A 21867-nucleotide genomic window follows, 5' to 3' on the forward strand; every position below is an offset into this window, starting at 1 on the left:
AGTGCCCAAGTCGCCCCGGGGTGGCAGTTCCCGTTAACCTTAGCCACAAAGTCAAAGGTATTTATTCCCGTCCCCTCCCTCCGAGTCCCTCTGAATCCGGGCGGGGAGGGGCGTGCGGAGGGACGGGCCGTGTCGCGAGCCAGCGCCCGGCTCCCCCCGCGCCGTTTCCACTCAGCCTCGGGCTGGGGGCGGCCTCCGGGGTCCCCCGAGCCCCCCGCCCCTCGCGCCCTCAGTCCCTAACTTTCCCCACCCCCGCACAGCTCCCCGGGAAAAAGGGGCTCGGGTCGTGCGTGGGGAGGGGCTGCAGGCCGGGGCAGAGCTGGAAGGGGGAGAGTGAGAGCTGGAGAGGCGGGGAGGTGAGCTTGGGGTAGGGGGGACTGCCCCTCGGCCTCGCCCGCCCGGCTCTGGGCGCGCTCTGCCAGAGGGGGTCCCGATGTTTGGGAGTGATGCCAGCCTCCCCCAGAGACCGAGTTCCTGCAGGGGCGGGAACCCCAGTGCTCGCCGCAGAGTGACACATAGTAGGTGCTTAATAAATGATTAAATGAGTGGGCCTGAGCTTGGGGGAGAGAACAATGAGAGGGAAGCACCACGGAAATCGGAGAGGTGTGTGTGTGTGTGTAGGGGTTTACCCGAAACCTCCATTCCAGGAAGACGGGCACAAGAAGCCAAGATCTTAGGAGGGATGGGGGTCGGCGCTGGGGGTTTCTTCCCTCCTGAAGGTGGAGTATATGGAGATGCGGTCCCGCTCCAGCCCTTTGGGAGGATGGAGCCTGGTGCGTGCTTGGTCCTCCCGACCTGGGGTGGGGTGTGGCCAAAGCCCCGAGGCCAGACTCCACTATTAGGTGTCCATTTTGGGTCCCAGGGTTCATCTGTAAAATGAAGAGGTGAGAGGGTATTAGTCTCCTTTCGGCTCTAAGGTTCCCTGATTCTGTGCTTCTAATCTGTTTTGGCCTTACGTTTCTTTTATTTAAATATTCCTTTGTTAACATTTTTATTAATGGTTTATAGCATGCTGGATCTCGTGCTGGGTGTTGGGGAGAGAAAGGCTCCCTGCGTTAAGATGTTTACAGTCATGCTGTTGAGACAGATTATATTATTGTACCGTGTGGATGGTACTGGGTTGGGTGGGTGCACAGGTTAGATGGAGAAGGTCCTTGCTCTGAGCCTGGTGAATCCACACGGATATCCTGGTGAAAGTGATCCCTGGTTTGGTCTGGGCAAAGAGGAGTTGGGCAAGGGTATTCCAAGACTGATGACAGGTGTTCCAGACACAGCAAGGTCAGGGAGCTCCTTTTGGGGACAATGGGGTAGGTTGATGGTGCAGTGAGAGGTGCTCAGAGGCCAGATTTTAAATGGTCTTGCCAAAAAATTTGTAGAATAACTTGAAAGTACTGGGGACTCCCTGAAGTTTTTAAGCAAAGGAGTATCATGTTTAAATTGTAATTTTAGGAAATTTGCTGTGAGTCTGGATGGCGGATGGATTGGAGAGCAAGGTGAGCTGTAATATGGGTGCTGCTTCCAGGTGAGCTGAAGCTTGTAGCCGCTGCAGGTGTTGGAGGTATTAAAACAGCACTAGTACGATTTAGTAGCCTGTGAACTGTGAGGGCTGCACTCTGCAGTATTGAAAGGTGGTGAGAGTTTTGAGAGGCCTGCAGAGTCCCCACTGGAGGAGCAAGGGATGCCTAGAGCAAAGTGTAGAGCTGATCTATGCACCCCTTGGTGCAAGCTTACCCGTTGGTGAGGGGTAAGCTGTGGAATCTCAGGTTTCCTAGGATGGGGGTGGCCTGCAGGGAAGTAGCAGACAAGCTGTGCAGAAGGAGACCTGAGCTCTAACTCATCCAAAAAGGGGGAAACTCTCCTTATCCTTGTCATGCTCCTGTGAATACAGTGAGGGATGGAAAAGTGTTTATTAATTAAAATGTGATAACTGTTCAGAGTGCTGTTAGCAGCTGGTTTTATCCCTTGTCTTCGGTCAGGTAACTGGGGTCCCCAAACCCTGGCAGGTGCTTGAGTCTTGGACTGGGGGCAGAAGAATATGGTGCTGCTCTGTCTTCTGAAGGGAGATGGGTGAGCAAAGACTGGCGATGTGGATGCCATGGGTGGGGGCAGGCCTGGGGCGGGGAGGCGGGGGGTGGGACAGTCCCAGCAAAGGTGTGCATGTTGGGCAGGGCCGGGGGGGCAGGAGTCCCGGAAGGTGGTCCCTTGGGGACTAGTGTGTGACCCGGGACCTCTGGGAAGTGGGTGGGCGTAATGGGATAGGGGAGCTACCCTGGCCGGCCGTGGACCTGGTTCCCAGGGAATGTTGAGACTGAAGTCCCTAAATTGGGCTGTTCCTGTCAGGGCAGCCGTGGGGTACCATTCTGAGGTCCAGCTGAGGAGCAGGGAGAGGTTGATGGCCTTGCAGCGACTTGAAAAGAACTCCTCTTGCACCTCGTGAACCTTTCCCAGAGTCCGTTCACAATGTTTGCGGGCACTGCTTGGTGGAACCATTCTCCACAGAGGACCAAGCCTGATTTCCATTTGCAGGTGGAGACAGTGAGGCCCAGGGAAGGAGACTGGCTGGTCCAGGGCCACCTGGCTAAACAGAAGTAAGCTGGGTCCCCAGGTCTCAGGCCTCCCGGTCCTGGGCTCCTCCTTCCTACTGCCTGGTCTCTCTGGGGGGTGCTGGCCTGCCCCGCCCCCTTGCTGCCCACCTCCATCCCCTCTCCTGGGACTGAGGACCACGGTGTCTGGGAGCCCGAGGCCTGAAGATGCTGGTGTAGGAGGAGGGGAAGGGGCGGCACTTAGAAGCCATAACAGCAGGCGTGCAGGGGGACACCTGATCCAGTGGTGAATAGACCCCAGGAACGAGGGTGGGACAGGGAGGGCAATGAGACAGGAAGATGGGGTGGGGGCCCCGGAGAGGCTCGGGAGGTGCTGTGGGACTTGTAGAAAGATCCTGGCACGCGGGGTGGAGAAGGGCCTGCAGGTTGGGGCGGAGGTGATGCTCACGTGGGCTGGCCTAGGACCTCGGCCTGCCTGTCTGTCCTCAGCACCGGGCCCTAGAAAGTGGGAACGGCAGTTGCCCTGCCTTTTTGATATCATTTAAAAGCCACTTGTTGGGGATTGGTTTGCGTGTTCTCCTTGGTCATAAACTCTGGAGGAGAGGGAGGTGTCAGGTCTGGTGGGTTCTGGGATGGCTGTTCAGAAAGGGTGCTGATTATCCAGGGGCTAGCCAGAGCCCACGCCCTGGGACCAGGCCTCCTGTGTGAGTGGCCTGCCTGGGATCGGCTTTGGAAGAGAGCCTGGGGGCTCTCTCCTGGGAGACAGAGGCTGGATGAGCCCCTTTCCCCCCAGTAAAGTCGGGGTGTGAGGTCCTGGGGCTCGCCTGAGCTGAGCCAGCAGAGCGTCCAGGGCTCTTTAATCCAGCCCCCTGGCTGGCGCTCAGGCCCTGCCCCAATCAGGTGGGAGGAGACCATCCTCTGGCTCAGCCTCCATCTCCTGAGAGAGACGGGACCTGGAGCTGCTCTGTGGAGCCTGGCTCTGCAAGCAGTCTACGCTCTGCTCCCCTGGGAGGCCAGCTCCCGTTGCTGAGCAGAGCGTGGGGTTCCCGTGTGGGCTCCGGGGGCCTCTGGAGACTCTGAAGCCGCTTAAAGAGGGCCAGTTTAGAGTGAGCCGGTAGGGAGGGTGTCTGGGGAGAGGGCTCAGAACCTTTGGGCGTGGGTTGTTCTCAGGCCTCAGTGATGGGAGAGAAGAGATGGTTTACAGGCTTTTAGGAAGTCAAATGTTTCCCTACCTGATGTTGGCAGCAAACCCCCAGAGCAGGCGTTTTCCGTCACCTTCACCACTGAGAACCCAGGCCGAGAGGAGCAGTCATTTGCCCAGGGCAGCGGGGCTAGAACTCAGGGCCCCTGATTCTGGGTCCCAGCGTGCGTGGGCCTGAGTAGGGGGCAGCGCTGGGAGCGGACTGCAAGGGGCAGAGTTGGAGGTTCAGCTTCCCAGGGGAGGGGGGCGCGGCCTGCTGTCGCCTCCTGGCCGGACCCCTCCAGCCTGGCCTTGAGTCTCGGGCTGCCCTGGCCTGCTGGGCACAGCCTCATTTTCTTTCTAGAGCTTTCTGCGCCCTTCCAGCTTCTCCCCGTGCTGACTCATGCGGCCCCTGCCCTCAGCTCACCCCACAGGTGACCCAGCAGGTGACTGTTCCCTATTGCTTCCCAGCTCCCTGTGGCCTCGGTGCCCCCCTAGTTCCGTTCCTTGGAGCAGTGGACCTGGGGGGCTGGTCGTAGCTCCCGAGGACACTTGTGTCAGCCGGGAGTCACATTGCTGGAAGGGCAGTGACTTGTGCTCATGTGGTTCACAGTGGCACACTTGTATCTCTGTGGATCTGTAGGGGTGTCCATGGGTTTCTTCCTATTTCAGTTTCTCTGTACTTTGCATATGCAGTTTTGCAAGCGTTCTTGTATGTGTGAGTATCTTTGCATTTCTGTATCTTTAAACTTGTGTGCACTCAGCTGTGTTGGATGTGAGATAGTGTTATGTCTGAATGTGTTTGTGTGCATTGAGTGTTCAGATCAGTTTCTTCTCATATGCCTATGATCGTATTTTATCAATATCTTTTAAATTGAAGTATAGTTGACTCACAATGATGTAATTTCTGCTGGACAGCAAAGTGATTCAGTTATACATATATAAACATAATAAAAAAGACTGTATATATGCATGCATATATATACATTCTTTTTTTTACTATTTCCCACTGTGGTTTATCACAGGTTATTGAATATAGTTTCCGGTGCTCTATAGGAGGACCCTGTTGTTTATCCATCCTCTATATTATAGTTTGCCTCTGCTAATCCCAAACTCCCAATCCATCCCTCCCCCGATGCCCTCCCCCTTGGCAACCACCTGTGACTGTAAACCTTAAATGAAACATCCATTGATGTGAACTGAACTCCGTCTTCCAGGCAGAGGAGATTGTTAGCTCATCCTGAGGTGTCTGTCGTTTGTGATGAAGCCCTGGGGGCAGGGGACCCTCCTCGTCAGTCCTTCCATTTCATGCCCTCATTCAGTATAAACTGAGCGCCTTCTCCATCTCGGGCCCAGGCAGGCGGGACCCCCCCACCCCCACTCCCCAGAGCTTTATATCTTGAGCAGAACTTCATGAACTTGGAAATCTTTTCTTCCGTTGGATGTTACGGTAGCTCTAGCCACATGTGGGCGTTGAGCACTTGAAACATGGCCAGCATGATTGAGAAACTGAGTTTTTAACTTAATTTATAGACACTTAAATAACCACATGTGAGTACAGGGGCCAGACTCCTGAACGAGGTCCTGGTAGCTTAAGGCTTGGTGCATCCCTCACCTTCTCTTAGAGACACCGTGGTCCAGGAGAAGGCGCTCTGGCTGGGGGCCCACCTACCTGACCCGTCTCAGCTCGTTCAGTTCTGGCTGCAGCCTTCCTAGCTGTGTAACCTTGAGCAAATTGCTCAACGTCTCGGAGCTGGAGCTGTGTATCCTTAGGATGAAGCGGCCGATGCTTGCTGAGTGCTTGGTACACAGTCCATCTCCCGGTCCCTAATGAGTCTTGGCTGGCCACCCCCCTCTTCCTCCCAGAGCCAGCTCAGTACTGAGGTGTCCACTGAAGCACCCCCTGCCCGCCCCCCCCGCCCCCCGGCCACCAGTGAATGAGGTAAGGGCAGACAGGGTCTGTGTGTCCCCAGAGGACTCTGAGAGCACACTGTCAGGGTGGAGGCTGGCTGGAGTCCACGGGCCTTTTCCCATTCCCTGCTAAACGGTGGTCTGCGCTCCTCCCTAGGGGTCTTGACTGCTAGTGTGAGGGCAGAGGGGCAGTCAGCTTGATGGGGAGGGTACCTTGAGAAGACTGCCTCCTGTCCATAGTTTCCCATGGGGAGGGGTCTGGGCAAAGCCAGCAGTGGCTGAGGACGAAGACCTGGATGTGGCCCTGGAGGGGAGCCGGCCTAGGAGCTGGACTTTGGCTGGAGTTTGGGTTTGTGCCACCCTGGAAGCCTCAGTTCCCAGTGGAGGGCACGTGGCCAGTCCCGCTCCACTGATGACAAAGGCCACACGAGGTGCCATCTGCTTCTTCCTCACCTGGGGCCTGAGTCTGTGAGGAGAGCTGTCCTGGGCTGATGGGAAAGATCCAGGGCCCTGAGATCAGGAGGGCGTGGCGGGGTGGCCTGGATGTGTCCCTGCACTGCCTCTTCCAGCCCATGGGCTTTGTCCAACCCTGGCCACTGAGCACCTCCCCCTCCTCAAATTCCTGCTGAGCCCAAAACTCCTCTGTTACCTCCCCTGCCCCCTCAGACTGCAGCCCCTGCCGTGGACCACAGTCCCGCATCATGTGGCCTGGGGGTTGTCATGGCAGCTGCCCGAGAGGCCTTCCTGTCTGGGGCTCTCGTCCCCACGGGGGCCTGACCCGGAGCCGGGGCTGGGCAGGGGGAGGCGACAGGGCCCTGAACCTAGACCTGGCCCTGGTGGGTGTCCTGCCCCCCATGGGACCTGCCGGGCAGGGAGTGGAGCGGTAATCAGAGGCCAGAGTCGGGGTGCTGGTGGATGGGGACTGGTGTCCCCATGGCTGGGGTGTTCTGCTTGCCGGGTCCCTGGGCGTGTCTCCCTCCAGCCAGTGGAGCGATGTGGCTCGTGGATGAGAAGGGGCAGCCAGTGCCATGTGGCAGGGCGGGCTGTGCCATTGCCTGGCCATCCTGGAAAGATACCGCTGCACACTGGGTCCTTCCGAGGTCTGGCCGTCTCAAGGGTTTGCCTGCAGGACTCCTGTCGGCCTGGGTTCCAGACAAATCCCCCCAAGCACACAGGTGGAGGTGGGCCCCTGAGACACAGCCCCTGTCCCCGCTCTTGTCCCCTGTGCCTCTCCTCCTGTGCCCTGCCCTGTCCTTTCTCCCTTCTTCCCCTCAGCCAATGAGGGTCCCTTCCTTCCATTTCCACTTCTGGTCTTTGTTGGACCATGAGCCGCTTGGTGACTCCCCATGAACTGGTCACCAAGAATCGAAGCCCTTCTGCCATCTGAGACGATTTTGAGTTCCTGGATATCTCCTAAGACAGAACGGATCAACCAGGAGAGATTTGATTTGGCTGGAGAGGCCTCAGTTATGTTGTGTAGGGGTTTCATGAATGAAGCCAAGACCCACCCACTGTCCTTGTCCTGAATTGTGGCCTGAGCCTCCACCCTCCATCTGAGATTCCCTGTGTTGAGGTGACCTCCCTGTTCACCAGCCCTCTGAGTCTCCTTGGGCAGACGTTGAATCTCCAGTTGGTGAGAAGCTGCCCCACAGTGTGGGATGTAGAGTAACCTGGAGGGAAGAGGTGGTGCTAAGGCAGGCGCACCAGCATCCATCAGGGGCCCTGAGGCCCTCTTTCTTCTGCACCTCAGGCAGGTTTCAGCATCTCTGAGAACCCACAGCAGGAGTACATAACAGACCCATGTGCGAGAAATAGAATTAAAAACAAAATCTCCTTCCTACCCTGGAAAGCTCTGCACCAAGATAGAAGAGAAAGAAATAGTCTTATTACTGGATAGGCATTAAGCCAGCCACATGCACATCACAGGCAACACACTAAGACTGCAAAGACAGAGAGAAATGTCATGATACCTTATAGCCCAGCAGATGCGACCCCACTACGCACGTGCTCTTGAGGGAAAGCATAACCGGTTCTGGGTGAAGGGACCTGATAGCACCATTCGTCACACAGAGTTCGCCCTACATTCACCTGGAGTTGGCGGCCACCCAGGAGAGCTAACTGCCTTCATGCAAAGGAAGGATCTCGGTGACGATGGGAGGAGGTTTGCATCTTGGAGCCAGGCCCTGCTGAGTTAGGTTCCCACCTTCCACGGGAGGGGACACTGGCTGCTGATCCCTTGATATTTGCACTCTGAAGAGATGGTTCCCAAGTCCTTGAGAAAGGGTCCTGGCAAGAGACTGAGTGAACTTTTCAAAAGATTTACATTTACATTGAAGGGGGAGAGAAAGGGCTTCCAGTTAGAAGATTTCTAAAGAAAAGGAAAGAAAGGGGAGGGAGTCTCTTTCCATTTTCTCAGCAGGGGGACAGACTTTTCTATCAGATTTGTATTTCCCTGACACCCTTGACCCCCCCACTCAGATTCCCAGCCTGGGTCCCTACCCCAGAGTGGCTGCTGGGAGGGGAGGGGACTTGGGAGAGGAAAGCGGGGAGGCTGTCTGGGGCCTGAGGTGCAGAGCAAGGGGGGCTGGGGCCCCTGTGCCTGAGTGGTGGCAGAGCCCAGGTATGTGGGGCAGAGGCTGGGGCCCATCGGGAATGCAGGGGGGCCAAGGGCGGTACTTGCACGGAAAACGAGATCCGTGTCCTCAGGAGGGGCTGCCCACAGCACCACGGGGCAGCTGCTGCACCTCTGAGTGCCTGCAGCTGGCAGCCTGTTGGTGCCACACACGGCTCTCTGGTGCCAGCCCCCGGCATGGACATGTTGGGGATAAGCAGACAAGGAGACCCTGTTGGATGGCGGAAGTGTCAGGGAGGAATGGGAGGTGGAGTCAAGGTTGTGATTGTACACAGGGTCTCCAGGGAAGACCACTCGGAGCAGGTGACCTTCAGGCCTGGAAGGGGCAGTGGCCACATAGGGACCTGGGAAGGGGGCACCCCAGGCAGAGGTGACAGAGCAGCAGGACCCCTTCCTGACTGTGTTCCAGGCACCAGATGAGCCAGGTGGGAGATGCTCCAAAGACCCAAGCTTAATGCTCACCATGAGCCCAGAGTGGCAGGTGAAGGACCAAGCCACTGGGACCCAGGTTGGCTGTGTGTGTGTTCCCGTGCTGGTGGGGGGGATGGCAGGGAGGCCCCGGGAGGGTTTTTCACTGGGACATGGATGGGGGCTTTGAAGGACAGGGGGCTGGTGATTTTGGAGGGACAGTTCTGCCCCCCTGCCAGGGTGTCCTCATGCCCACGAAGGGGGGTTCTCTAGACTTATTTGAGTTTCCTGGTTCTCATGTGTGGCCTCCTGCATACCTCACCCTGCAGGTATTGAGAGTGTGGGCGTCAGAAGCCCCAGGACCCTGCCCAGCTGTGCCATCCAGCCACCTCCGTGACTGGGTGGATGTCAGGGGGCTCAGTTTTTTCTTTAGAAAGTGGGAATTGTACACATTTTACCTGCTGAGTAGGTATATATGCGCTCTGAAAATTCTTGCACATTTCAACGGAAGCCATAGGTAGAGAGACGTGAAAGAGGGACTGAGGACTTCCCTGGTGGTCCAGTGGCTAAGGCTCCATGCTTCCACTGCAGGGAGCACAGGTTCCATCCCTGGTTGGGGAATTAAGATCCCACATGCTGTGCGATGTGGCCAAATTAAAAAAATAAAAGGGACCGCCCTGTGTGAGGTCCATCTGTCCATTTGTCTCAGGCCAACCCTCTTCTGCTTCCACCCCATCCACAGACGGCCAGGTGGGGAGCCAGGCTGATGCAGACGGGCCTCCGGGGATGGAGAAGGGCCTGGCTGGCAGCACAGGTAAGAGCAGGTGGGCAGGTGGGAGCCCCCCGCCGCCTCCTCCCCAGCCCCATTTCTCTGCAGCTGAGCAGGGCTTGCTGATGGCCAGTAGACCCACAGTCTGGGAAAGGATGGAGCAAACACAGAATAGGGGCTAAGAGCTGGACAAGCCCAGCCCCTGCTTGTCAGGCAGGGGTGCACACCCACACCCACACACACACCCCCCACATACACATCCCCCCCACATACACACATACCCCACATACACCCCCCACATACACACACACACCCCACATACCCCACATACACACACCCCCCACATACACACATACCCCACATATACACACACACCCACACACCCACCCACCCCCCACCACACACACACACCCCGTTAGTGCTAGATCAGGGAGTACACCGTGTTCTTGCTGGTCATGTACTGAAAGCCAGAGCTCTGGGGAGGACACGTGGTTGGAACAAGCAAGCTCTGCTGTCTGTCCATCAGGAGAGCATCTCTAGTTCAGTCCATGAAAGCTTCCTGGGTCTGTCTCAGCTGATGCACTTAGAGCCGGTGGTTGGGGGGAAACACAGCAGTTAGTCCTGGTGTCTCCCGGGCAGGGGGCGGGCGCCACTGAACGTGGGAAGCGCCCTCTGGAGACCCCTCCCCAGCTGCCCGCTTTCTGCTTCCAGGATGGAGCAGTCCCAGGTCTGAGACCCGCTCTCCCAGCCTCTGCAGCAGGCCCTGCAGAGGGTGCGGCCTGGCCGATGGGAGCTCTGAGCCTGAGGGGGCATGGGACCTGGGCGCTCTGCCCCTTGTGGGCACAGTGACCAGGTTTCTTTACCTCCTGTTCCCTCCAGGGGAGTTGCCCTGAAGGCCCCAGAGCAGCCCCAGCCTCCAGGACAATTACTACGGTGGACCTAAGGTGAGACAAAAATCAGGCAACAGAGTAAGAAAGAAAGAAAACACTGGCTCAGAGGGCCAGTATGCTCTGTGACACTCTTCCGTTCTGCGACTGAGTCCTGATGCCTGGCAGTGAGCTGAGCCACCCACTTCCCAGTCTCCCCACCCGCCCAGGCTGTCACTTTGAATGCTGAGAGCACTTGTGTGTGTGTGTGTGTGTGTGTGTGTGTGTGTGTGTGTGTGTGTGTGTGTGTGTGTGTGAGATGCTGACATTATAGTAGTTATAGGAAAACCTAGGGCAGATGGTTCCAAACGTTTTAGCTGAAAGGCTCTCATTTTTCCCCCAAATTTTAATTTTTTAACACCAAAAACATTTTGCATTGGGGTATAGCCAATTAACAATGTTGTGATAGGTTCAGGTGAACAGTGAAGAGACTCAGCCATACAGATACATGTATCCATTCTCCTCCAAACCTCCCTCCCATCCAGGCTGGCAAACATGGAGCAGAGTTCCATGTGCTGTCCAGCAGGTCTTAGTTGGTTAGCCGTTTTAAATATAGCAGTGTGTCCATGACCTTCCCCAAAGTCCCTAACTGTCCCTGCAGGGCCCTTTTGCCCACATAAACTCATAAGGAGGGTCCTAATTCAGACACGAGCAGTGAGCTCCACCAGGCTTTCTCTGTCCATACAGCAGCTCCTCCACCAGGAAGACGTGGGAAAACCCTGGGGCCTGGGGACCCCTCAGGTCTCAGCCTTCCAGGCTCCCATGCCTGCTGGCTGGGCTGAAGGAATGACTTCTGGACTGCCGAAGGTTTGCACATAATTGAGACTTTACCTCTTTTAAGTATTTGAATGTATTTTTAAAACTGTAGTGAAACATACAAAACAGGAAATCTATCTACCACTTTGCCCACTTTGAAGGGCACGAAGCACATTCACATAGAGGCACAGCATCATCACCGTCCATTTCCTGAAGTGACCCATAATGTCAGAGCCTGTACCTGAAGCAACAGCCCTCTGTTCCTCTCTGCTTCTCATGAACCATGAAGACGTTTAAAAAATGATGCTTCTTTACGCTGACTTGAGGAGCAGTATCCTTGGAACCGGCAGGCGGAGGCCTGTCTCCCTCTGTGTCAGTGTCTGATCACTAGGGGAAGGTGCCCGGGATGACTGAAGTCCCAGAGCACGAAGGTCAAGGGTCCATACCCGCCACTGCGGGCTTCAGGGCCTCCCCATACAGCTCAGCCATGTATACCCTCTGGGGCCCTGGAGCAGTGGATGCAGGTATCCTCTGGGCTTTCAGGCTCCACTGTATGTCTGCTGGGAGGGTGAGCCTTCTGAGGCATCAGCCAGCATGATAGATGTTAGGCCAGGTTTAATCAGGGAAAGGCAGTGGCTTTTGTGGGGTTCTGGGGGCATTCGTGGGCTTCCCTGGCAGTGTGGTGTGGTAAAGAATCCACCTGCCAAACAGGAGATGGGGGTTCAATCCCTGGGTCAGGAAGATCCCCTGGAGAAGGAAATGGCAACCCACTCCAGTATTCTTGCCCAGGAAATCCGATGGACAGAGGAGCCTGGTGGGCTATAGTCCTCAGGGTTGCAAAGAGCTGGACACGACTTAGTAGCTGAGCATGCACACGTGGGGGCATTCATGGATGCCTCGTCACTTGGGGACAGCGGTGCCCCTCTGACCTGATTGTATTTTGGAGTCACTACCCAACCAGCATCTGGACAGCCGGGCCTGTCAAAGACGTCCACTGGCCAACAAGTCAGTGCCTCCAAGGGAATGTCTTTAATAATTGATGAAACTCATTATGCATGCGTTTTTGATTGCTGCCAGTACACAATTTAAATCACCGCTTTCATTTTCAAATTACTACTCCTGATAAAATGATTTCTCACAACCAGCACCTGGGGAGGAGCCATGGCATTGCTTTGCCAGGAGGAGAGCTGGCCCCTTGCGGGTGCTTTCTGTAAGGGAACCCCCACTTCCCTCCCCCGCCCCACCCCCAAGTCACCACATTGGTTTCTGTGCTCTCGTGGGGCCAGTGAGGCTGTGGAGTGGAGCAGAGCTCTTTGGCCTCAGAACTAAAGGCCACTGGATTAAAGGGAAGGTTTTCTCTTTATTTCCTAAGATAGTTAGAAGATTTACAAACTATAATGTTTGAATTTTTATGAGAATATTTGGATAACACATACAACATGCAAGTCCCCTTTGCCTGTCCATCTAGTCCTGCTGCAGTCCATACCGCCTGCCAGGTGACCACCATCTTGGGTTTGGTGTAAACTGGCCCGGATTGAGCATGTGAATATACACAGAGAGGCATGGCTTTGTTTTCCATAGATTGGAGCAGACTTCTCTCTGAACGTCTTTTGGAAATCTTCTCACATTGGCATGTGTAGCTCTTTTCAGTCTCTGCACAGTTCCCCCACGTTATCAAGGGAGTGAACATTGGATTAGATTATTATTGATAGGTAATCTGGTTGTTATCCTCCCTTTCGCTTATTACAAATAGCACTTCAGTGAATATGCTTGGACATTCCTCTTTGGATTCACATGTATTTCTTAGGATAAATACCTAGAGTGAAACTGCTGGGCGGAAGAGGTGAAGGCTTGTTGGTCAGTCGCTCGGTCAGTGTATCACTCAGTCATGTCTGACTCTTTGCGACCCCATGGACCGCAGCACGCCAGGCCTCCCTGTCCTTCACCATCTCCTGGAGTTTGCTCACATTCACGTCCATTTAGTCAGTGATGCCATCCAACCATCTCATCTTCTGTCATCCCCTTCTCCTGCCCTCGATTTTTCCCAGCATCAGGGTCTTTTCCAATGAGTCGGCTCTTGGCATCAGGTGGCCAAAGTATTGGAGCTTCAGCACCAGTCCTTCCAATGAAAATTCAGAGTTGATTTTCTTTAGTATTGATGGGTTGGATCTCCTTGCAGTCCAAGGGCTCTCAAGAGTCTTCTGCAACACCACAGTTCAAAAGCATCAATTCTTCAGTGCTCAGCTTTCTTTATGGTCCAACTCTCACACCCTTACATGACAGAAAGATAGAACACATTTATAATTTTAATAAGCACTGTCAAGTTATCCTCAAAGAGTCTGAATTCATTTATGCCCCCAGCATATCCATGTTGTGCTTATCCTCCTGTGTAGTTTCCATGTGTATCATGAAGTCAGGATATTATCAATTTCTTCAGTATTTGCTGGTGTGATGGGTGAAGAGATGCTACACTGTTATTTGGCACTTTGCTAATCACTAGTGATGGTGAGCCTCTTTTCATCTGTCTATAGAGGTCCTTTATATAAGTGAAAGTCGCTCAGCTGTGTCCAGCACTTTGCGACCCCATGGACTATACAGTCTATGGAATTTTTCAGGCCAGAATACTAGAGTGGGTAGCCTAGTCCTTCTCCAGGGGATCTTCCCAAGCCAGTAATCAAACTGGGGTCTCTTGCGTTGCAGGCAGATTCTTTACCAACTGAGCTATCAGGGAAACCTCTTTGGTCTATTAATATTAATCCTTGGTCTATTATATATCTATATATGTGTTCTCCTAGATGTGTACTATCCAGTAGGTGGCCAATAGCCACATGTGGTTATTTAAATTTAAGTTAATTTAAATGAAAGAAAATAAGCAGGTCCTGGGTTGTACTCACAACATTTCAAGTACTCTGGAACCATGCGTGGCTAGAGGCCACATGTGTTGGACAGCTTGGATGCAACAAAACATTTTCACTCTTGTGGAAAGCTCTGTTAGGAAAGGCCACCCCAAACAATCATTTCTACTTTACTCATATGTGGGAATTTTGTTATACAGGTGTTTTAAATTTAGTTTTTATGGTTTGCATCCTATTTAAGAAGATTTTCAATTACTTCTGGATTCTAAACAAATTCTCCTAATTCTTCTACTACTTATATTTGCCTCTTTTAAATCAGCACTTAAATCCATCTGGAACTGATTTTTATAAACTGTATGAACTAGAAATCTAACTTGAATATTTCCCCCAAATAATTAGTTAGTCCTAAACTGATGGATAGGCCAGCCTTTCACTGTTGACTTGGAATGCTACCGTGTATAATGCTACCGTGTATCACTTATCAAATATTTCTGTTCTCTTGATCTATCTGTTGGTTATGTGCATTCAACACTTATAATTGTTTTTAGCTTTTTTTTTTTTTTGGTGGGAAAGACCCTCACTCACAGCCTCACCTTACCTGGCTCACTATGGAGCAACCATGTCAATAACAACTGCATCTGTCAAGACTTAAAAAATGGACTTTATTTTTTAGAGTAGTGTTATGTTTATAGGAAAAAATGCAGAAGGTTCAAGGAATGCCCTATGCCCCCTCTCTCCAGTTTCTCCTATTAAAACAATTTTTAAGATTTTTTGTTAATGTGGGCCATATTTCAAGTCTTTATTGAATTTGTTACAGTATTGCTTCTGTTTTCTGCTTTGGTGTTTTGGCTGTGAGGCATATGGGATCATAGCTCCCTAGGAATCAAACTTGCACCCCTTGCATTGGAAGGTGAAGTCCTAACCCCTGGACTGCCAGGGAAGTCCCCATTTCCTCCCACTATCAACATTTTGCATTAGGATGGTGCATTTGTTACAACTGATGAACCTTTATTAATACATTTTTATTACATAAAGTCCATACTTTACCTTAGGGTTCACTCTTTACGTTGTGCATTCTGTGGACAAACGCTTAACGTCCTATACCCACCACTATAGTATCATACAGAGCAGTTTCACTGCCCTAAAAATCCTCTGTGCTCTGCCTCCTTCATCCCTTCCCCCTGATCCTTCAGCCCCTGGCAACCACTGATCTTCTTTTTACTGTCTTCATAGTTTTGCCCCTTCCGGAATGTCATATAGTTGGAATCACACAGTGTACCTTTTCAGATCGGCTTCTTTCACTTAGTAATATGCATTTACATTTCCTCCGTGTCCTTCCATGGCTGGAGAGCTCATTTCTTTCTATCGCTGAATAATACCCATTGTATGGTATACCACTGTTTATCCATCCCCCCACTGAAGGGCATCTCTTGGATGCTTCCGAGTTTTGACTGTTACAAATAAAGCTGCTGTAAACATCTGTGGGCAGGTTTTTTTTGTGTGGACATAAGTTTTCAACTCCTTTGGGTAAATATATAGGAGAATGATTTGCTGGATTGTATTGTAAGGGTATATTTAGGTTTGTAAGAAACTGACAATACTGTCTTCCAAAGTGGCTGTACCACTTTGCATTCCTACGAGCACTGAATGAGAGTTCCGGTTGCTTCACAACCTGGTTAGCATTTGGCGTTGTTGGTGTTTTGGATTTTAGCCATCCTAACAGGTGTGCGGTGATAGTATTTTACCTTTTAGTGTTGTATAAGTCAAATTCTTCCTTGATCATTTTTAGAATTTGTGGGTGATTTACTACACAGTAAATTTTATAAATTACTTAATTAAGATTATAGTGAATTTGAATGTTGGTTTGGAGTGAAGAGCTTATCTAGAAATATGATGTACCTGTTCTTTTATTTACATTTTCTATTCATTCAATAAATAATAGTTTTATGTTTTGCTTATATATTAGGTATACTTACAGTTATTTTACTGCCATTTTAAAAAGTTATGAATTTTAATTTTTTTAAGCTGGTAGTTTTGTTGAAACTTTTAATTTCTAATACAAACTTCATCAGTGGATTCTCATGCAAATGATAGTTATAGATTAATAATAATCAGCAAATGACAGTTTTCTCTTAATCTCCAATATTTATATATATCTTTCTTTTCTCTCCTTGTTCCTAACTGGAATAGGCTTCTAATTTTTTGCCTTTGGTTATTACATTTGCTACAGTTTCTAGTGCAGCCCCTTTGCCAACTTCAGGAAATTTCCTTATGTTCCTAGCTTGCTAAGAGCCTTCTTCCTTTCTTTTTTCTTTTTCCCCCTCTCCCTTCCTCCTCCTAACTTCCTCTCCTCCTCCTTTTCCTCCAGAAATGATGTTGAATTTTATTGTGCACCTTTTCCACCTCTATTGAAATGGTTTAGTTCAGTTCAGTTCAGTCACTCAGTCATGTCCGACTCTTTGCGGCCCCATGAAATGCAGCACGCCAGGCCTCCCTGTCCATCACCAACTCCCGAAGTTCACCCAATCTCTTGTCCATTGAGTCGGTGATGCCATCCAGCCATCTCATCCTCTGTCGTCCCCTTCTCCTCCTGCCCCCAATCCCTCCCAGCATCAGGGTCTTTTCCAATGAGTCAACTATTCGCATGAGGTGGCCAAAATATTGGAGTTTCAGCTTCAGCATCAGTCCTTCCAATAAACACCCAGGACTGATCTCCTTTAGGATGGACTGGTTGGATCTCCTTGCAGTCCAAGGGACTCTCAAAGAGTCTTCTCCAACACCACAGTTCAAAAGCATCAATTCTTTGGCACTCAGCTTTCTTCACAGTCCAACTCTCACATCCATACATGACCACTGGAAAGACCATAGCCTTGACTAGATGGACCTTTGTTGGCAAAGTAATGTGTCTGCTTTTTAATATGCTATCTAAGTTGGTCATAACTTTCCTTCCAAGGAGTAAGCGTCTTTTAATTTCATGGCTGCAATCACCATTTGCTGTGATTTTGAGGCCCCAAAATATAAAATCTGACATGGTTTCCACTATTTCCCCATCTATTTGCCATGCAGTGATGGGACCAGATGCCGTGAACTTAGTTTTCTGAATGTTGAGCTTTAAGCCAACTTTTTCACTCTCTCTTTCACTTTTATCACGAGGCTTTTTAGTTCCTCTTCACTTTCTGCCATAAGGGTGGTGTTATCTGCATATCTGAGGTTATTGATATTTCTCCTGGCAATCTTGATTCCAGCCTGTGCTTCCTCCAGCCCCGTGTTTCTCATGATGTACTCTGTGTTTAATATTTGAAAAGTCAGTGTCATGAACTGTGTTGAGTCATCTTTGTTTTCCTGTGGAAGATCCAGCAAAGTCATGATAGGTTGTTCTCTTAACATTGCCAAACTTGCTTTGCCAGTATTTTCGCTTGTTTTTTTTACATCTACTTTCAAAGAATGACAAACCTATAATTTCCTGCCTACCACACCCTTGCCTTCTTTGGGGTCATGTATCATGTAAGCTTCCCCAGCACATTCCCCACCCCACCCCACTGCCCTGCCTGCCTAGTTATGGTCATGGTCTATGTAAGCTGGGAACAGTCCTTCTCTTGAAGTTTTAGCAGAACTTTTGCACAGTTAAGTGACCTGTTACTCACTTTTGAGGTCTAACTTTAGCTTTCTCTTCAGTCTCTTCTATGTTTATGCAGACATGGTTTCTACCTCGTCTTGAGTCAGTTTTGTTAATTTATTTTCTCACAAAATCATCCATTTTACAAATTGGTTTTCAATTAATATGTCTATTGGTTTTCAATTGATAGGTCTTTCAAATTGATATGTCTAAAAAAACTTGATATGTCTATACATAGGTTTTGGGGATTCATCAGAATCCTTTCTTTATCTTTATGTTCCCTTTATCCTGTAATCTCTGCTTTCGTCTGTATTAATTCTTTCCTCTTACTTCCTTTGGGTTTGCGTCACTGTCTTTTTAATATGGGCACCTGTTGTTTAGGGTTTCTTTCCTTTGTTCACAGTTATTTTTTTTTCAACTTTTTTTTTTTTTGGCTGCACAGCATGTGGAGTCTTAGTTCACTGCCTGGGGATCAAACCCACATCTGCTGCTTTAGCAGCATGGAGTTCTAACTACTGGACTGCCTGGGCAGTCCCTGTTTCATCTATTTTTATAGGCCATAAACTTTTTATTGACATATAACACACAGAAAAGTGCACAGGTTTTGGGCTCTATAAATTCTCAAAGTGAACATGCCTATGTAACCAGCACCCAGATCCACAAGGAGAACATATATATATACACAGAAAACACAGAATATATATGTATATACATATATATGGATATATATATCTATATATATCTATATATATATCTATATGTCCACCCCAGAAGTGCCCCAGGCCGCCTTCCAACCACAGCACCCTCTGTCAGGGGCATCACTCCTAACTCTAACTCATCCTTTAGTTGCCCGCTTTTGACCTCTGTATAAATGGAATTCAGATAGCCTGTATATGTGGTGTCTGTAGCAGACCTTTTCCATCATGGCTTATGTCCAGGAGCCTGGAAGCAAAGTTCCCAGCAGACCTGAGTCTAGTCTAAAGGGTGGGTTAGCAACAGTGTGCCGCTGGGGTGCAGGCTTCCTTTAGTACAGGACAACGCAACACTTAACCTGTTCTGGGTGCTGAGAGCTTTCTGGCTGGCTTTCTTGTTCTTGGTTTTGTTGAAGGAAGAATTTGCCAAGCGGGTGAGGTGATCATGCACCACAGCTGCTGCCCGGGAGCCGCCTGGCATTGATGCCGGGCTTGGTTGCCCAACCTCTGGGGGACTGGGCATGCACTCACCCAGCAAGCGCCCAGCACGTCCATCCTCTTAGGACGAGAACCAGATGTTTTGAAACTTGGCCACTCTCTGCGTGCTCCCTGAGTCGGAAGACTCCCCTGGATTGGCTTATCTTCTTTGCCTCTCCTGGGCCTCAGGGTAGAGGAGGCGGGCAGCGATGTGCTTGGCACCTGTGACACTCACCGTTTCTTTCTTCTCTGCCCTCCTGCACACTCCAGCTCCTCTGACTTTATTGTCCTTCCCATCCTCCCTGCTCTCTCCTTTCCCCCATTTCCTCTTCTCCCTCTACTCTATTCCGTCCCCATTCTTTCCTCCTGTCCCATTTTCTACCCTGCCCTACCCTCCTGATGCTCCCTGCCACCCACCCGCCCTTTCCCTCCACCTTAGGAGCACAGCACCCACCGAATGACTCTCCCTGACCTCTGTCCCTTTGCCTCCGGCAGGAGATGGGCTGGTGATGAAGATCAAGCAGGAGAAGCCCGAGTGGCTGCTGCAGACGCAGGCCGCGCTTTCGCAGAAGGATAAGGAGAACATTTTCCGGCCCCGTCGGGTCCCCCCACCATGCCAGACAGCGGTGGGGAAGTCTCGAGCCTGGGGGCGCCCGGACGAGACTGGGGGTCCAAGGTGGGCCCCTCCCTCTGAGCAGGACGTGGGGCCGGCAGACCGGGCTCCAAGGGCGGCCCCCGGCCCCCTGAGCCCGGCTCTTCCTGCTGGCGAGGGTCACTTCGTGTGCCCGGACTGCGGGAAGAGGTTCAGCTGGTGGTCGTCGCTGAAGATCCACCAGCGCACGCACACGGGCGAGAAGCCGTACCCGTGCGGCAAGTGCGGCAAGAGCTTCAGCCAGAAGCCCAACCTGGCGCGCCACCAGAGGCACCACACGGGCGAGCGGCCTTTCTGCTGCCCCGAGTGCGCCCGGTGCTTCAGCCAGAAGCAGCACCTGCTCAAGCACCAGAAGACCCACTCCCGGCCCGCCACCCACCCGTGCCCCGAGTGCGCGCGCTGCTTCCGCCACCAGGTGGGCCTGCGCATTCACCAGCGCGCGCACGCGCGGGACGGCCAGGGCCCCCGCGCCGGGTTGCAGGCGCTGCGGCGGGACACCGCAGCCCCCCGGGCCCGGCGCCCGCGGCCAGGGCCCCAGCGGGGGCGCCCCGAGTGGGCTTGGCTGGGGCTCGGCCAGGGCTGGTGGCGCCCGCCCGGGGCCCGGCCCGCCGCCCCCGGAGAGCCACGCCAGTTCATCTGCAACGAGTGCGGCAAGAGCTTCACGTGGTGGTCGTCGCTGAACATCCACCAGCGCATCCACACGGGCGAGCGGCCCTACCCCTGCCCCGAGTGCGGCCGCCGCTTCAGCCAGAAGCCCAACCTGACGCGCCACCTGCGCAACCACACGGGCGAGCGGCCGCACCCCTGCGCGCACTGCGGCCGCCGCTTCCGCCAGAAGCAGCACCTGCTGAAGCACCAGCGCACGCACCAGCCCGGCGCCCGGGCCGCGCCCCGCCCCGGCCGCGCCGCGCTGCGGGCCCACCCTCGCGCGCGCCCCGCCGCCCCCGCCCCGCCGCCCGCCCAAGCCGTCTCTGGCCTGTCGCCGCCGCCCCGGGGCCCCTCGCCCGCTCGGGGACCCGGGGACCTGCCGTGGGGCCGGGCGCGGGCCGGGGCGCCGGGTGAGCCACGCCAGTTCATCTGCAACGAGTGCGGCAAGAGCTTCTCATGGTGGTCGGCGCTCACCATCCACCAGCGCATCCACACGGGCGAGCGGCCCTACCCCTGTCCTGAGTGCGGCCGCCGCTTCAGCCAGAAGCCCAACCTGACGCGCCACCGGCGCAACCACACGGGCGAGCGGCCCTACCTGTGCGCTTCCTGCGGCCGCGGCTTCAGCCAGAAGCAGCACCTGCTCAAGCACCAGCGCGTTCACCTGGGGGCTCTGGCGCCCACCCTCAGCGCCAAGGGAGACGCGCTCTAGTGAGGCTGGACCAACGCAGGCCCGTGGGCGGGGTGGGAGGAGGCTTGCCTGGTGCTTGTGGGCGAGTGACCAGGAATGGTGACGCTTAGAACCTTAGGGGCTGAGACCCTCTCCAAAGATGCCTTCCTCAAGGCTCCGAGACCTGACAACAAATTCCTGGAGCATCCCAAAAAGGGGATCGGGAAAAGTCCTGGGAAGGGCCGAAGGCAGAAGTAAGATCACATCCCGCACTGTGGAGCCTGGATGTGTCCTTCCTGGGAGGTGGGACCCCAGCTCTCAGGCATTGAATGAGGGGGCTGTCGGAGGCCCTGGGTGAGGTGGCCCAAGTCTGGACTGGTCAGCTGTGGCTGTCCAGGGTCCATCCCTGGGGAGGAGTCTCAACAAACTGAGCGATACCCAGATGGGAGCTAGAAGCTGCAGCTGGGGAGGGGCAAGCATGTGCCCAGTGCGAAGCCAGCACCCAGCACTTAATGGCCACTCAGTACATGTGCTAGGAAGGCGTGAATGGCTTGGTGGCCCTCAACCCTGAGTACCCCACTGCCCTGGGTGCTATCGTGGGCGGCCTGAGCCTAGGACTGGATTGTGTGTGTGTGTGATGGTCACGGCTGGGACTCGGAGGGTGGTCTCACTGGGGTTTGGTTCCTTGGGGAGGGCCCTGCAGAGGGAGAGCACCCAACGTGCTGCTCCCGCTCGGGGGGCGCTACCTGGGACCCTTATTGATGCCGATGTCGCAGAAGAGAGAAATGAAGGGCTGCCAGCCTCACATGGTCTCCTTGTCCTCTCTAAGCTGCCTTCCTGAACTCCGGGTCCCTGTGTGCTCGGAGGGATCCATCTGTCCCCCACCCCGGCCGGGGGCAGCCAGTCCCAGTGGCCAGTTCTTGCTGGGGGTGGAGGGCAGGATTCTCTTCCCCCTTTCCCCCTCTCAGACAATTTGATCGCTTCCCACATAACCCCCTCAACCTCTAGACCCCTCGAGGTCACCACTCACACCCTTCCAAAAGCAGAGCCATCTGGGGCCCTAGTGCTAACAGAGAACCCAGGGCTCCAGCCCAACTGTGGCCTTGGACCACATATTCCCACGTGGGAGGGGAAG

The 21867-nt window shown here is 53.1% G+C and overlaps 1 protein-coding gene across 11 annotated transcripts; it reads left to right on the forward strand.

The window, feature by feature from the left end:
- On the forward strand, positions 1–21537 carry ZNF775 (zinc finger protein 775). Of its 11 annotated transcripts, none has more exons than XM_042249016.1 (8): positions 1–57; positions 1450–1522; positions 1977–2067; positions 2527–2588; positions 9417–9488; positions 10155–10170; positions 10323–10387; positions 19261–21537. In XM_042249016.1, exon 8 carries the CDS (start codon positions 19275–19277, stop codon positions 20772–20774), a length of 1500 nt encoding a protein of 499 aa, XP_042104950.1. In that variant the 5' UTR covers positions 1–57; positions 1450–1522; positions 1977–2067; positions 2527–2588; positions 9417–9488; positions 10155–10170; positions 10323–10387; positions 19261–19274; the 3' UTR covers positions 20775–21537. The 11 variants fall into 11 exon arrangements, with proteins under 11 accessions (XP_042104950.1, XP_042104949.1, XP_027824763.1 ...); XM_042249015.1 differs by lacking the exon at positions 10155–10170 and adding an exon at positions 11057–11176; XM_027968962.2 differs by lacking the exons at positions 10155–10170; positions 10323–10387 and adding an exon at positions 8652–8774.
- The last annotated feature ends 330 nt before the right edge of the window (positions 21538–21867 follow it).

The sequence above is a fragment of the Ovis aries genome, chromosome 4 (genome assembly GCF_016772045.2).
Source record: "Ovis aries strain OAR_USU_Benz2616 breed Rambouillet chromosome 4, ARS-UI_Ramb_v3.0, whole genome shotgun sequence".
NCBI lineage: Eukaryota > Metazoa > Chordata > Mammalia > Artiodactyla > Bovidae > Ovis > Ovis aries.

Bases quoted from the DNA above. Each gene is read 5' to 3' on its own strand.
- ZNF775 (XM_060415200.1), top strand. From the start codon at position 8,699: ATGCTCCAAAGACCCAAGCTTAATGCTCACCATGAGCCCAGAGTGGCA. The intron at 8,775-9,416 runs GTTGGCTGTGTG...CCCCATCCACAG, and splicing joins ACCAAGCCACTGGGACCCAG to ACGGCCAGGTGGGGAGCCAG. The intron at 9,489-19,260 runs GTAAGAGCAGGT...TGCCTCCGGCAG, and splicing joins GGGCCTGGCTGGCAGCACAG to GAGATGGGCTGGTGATGAAG.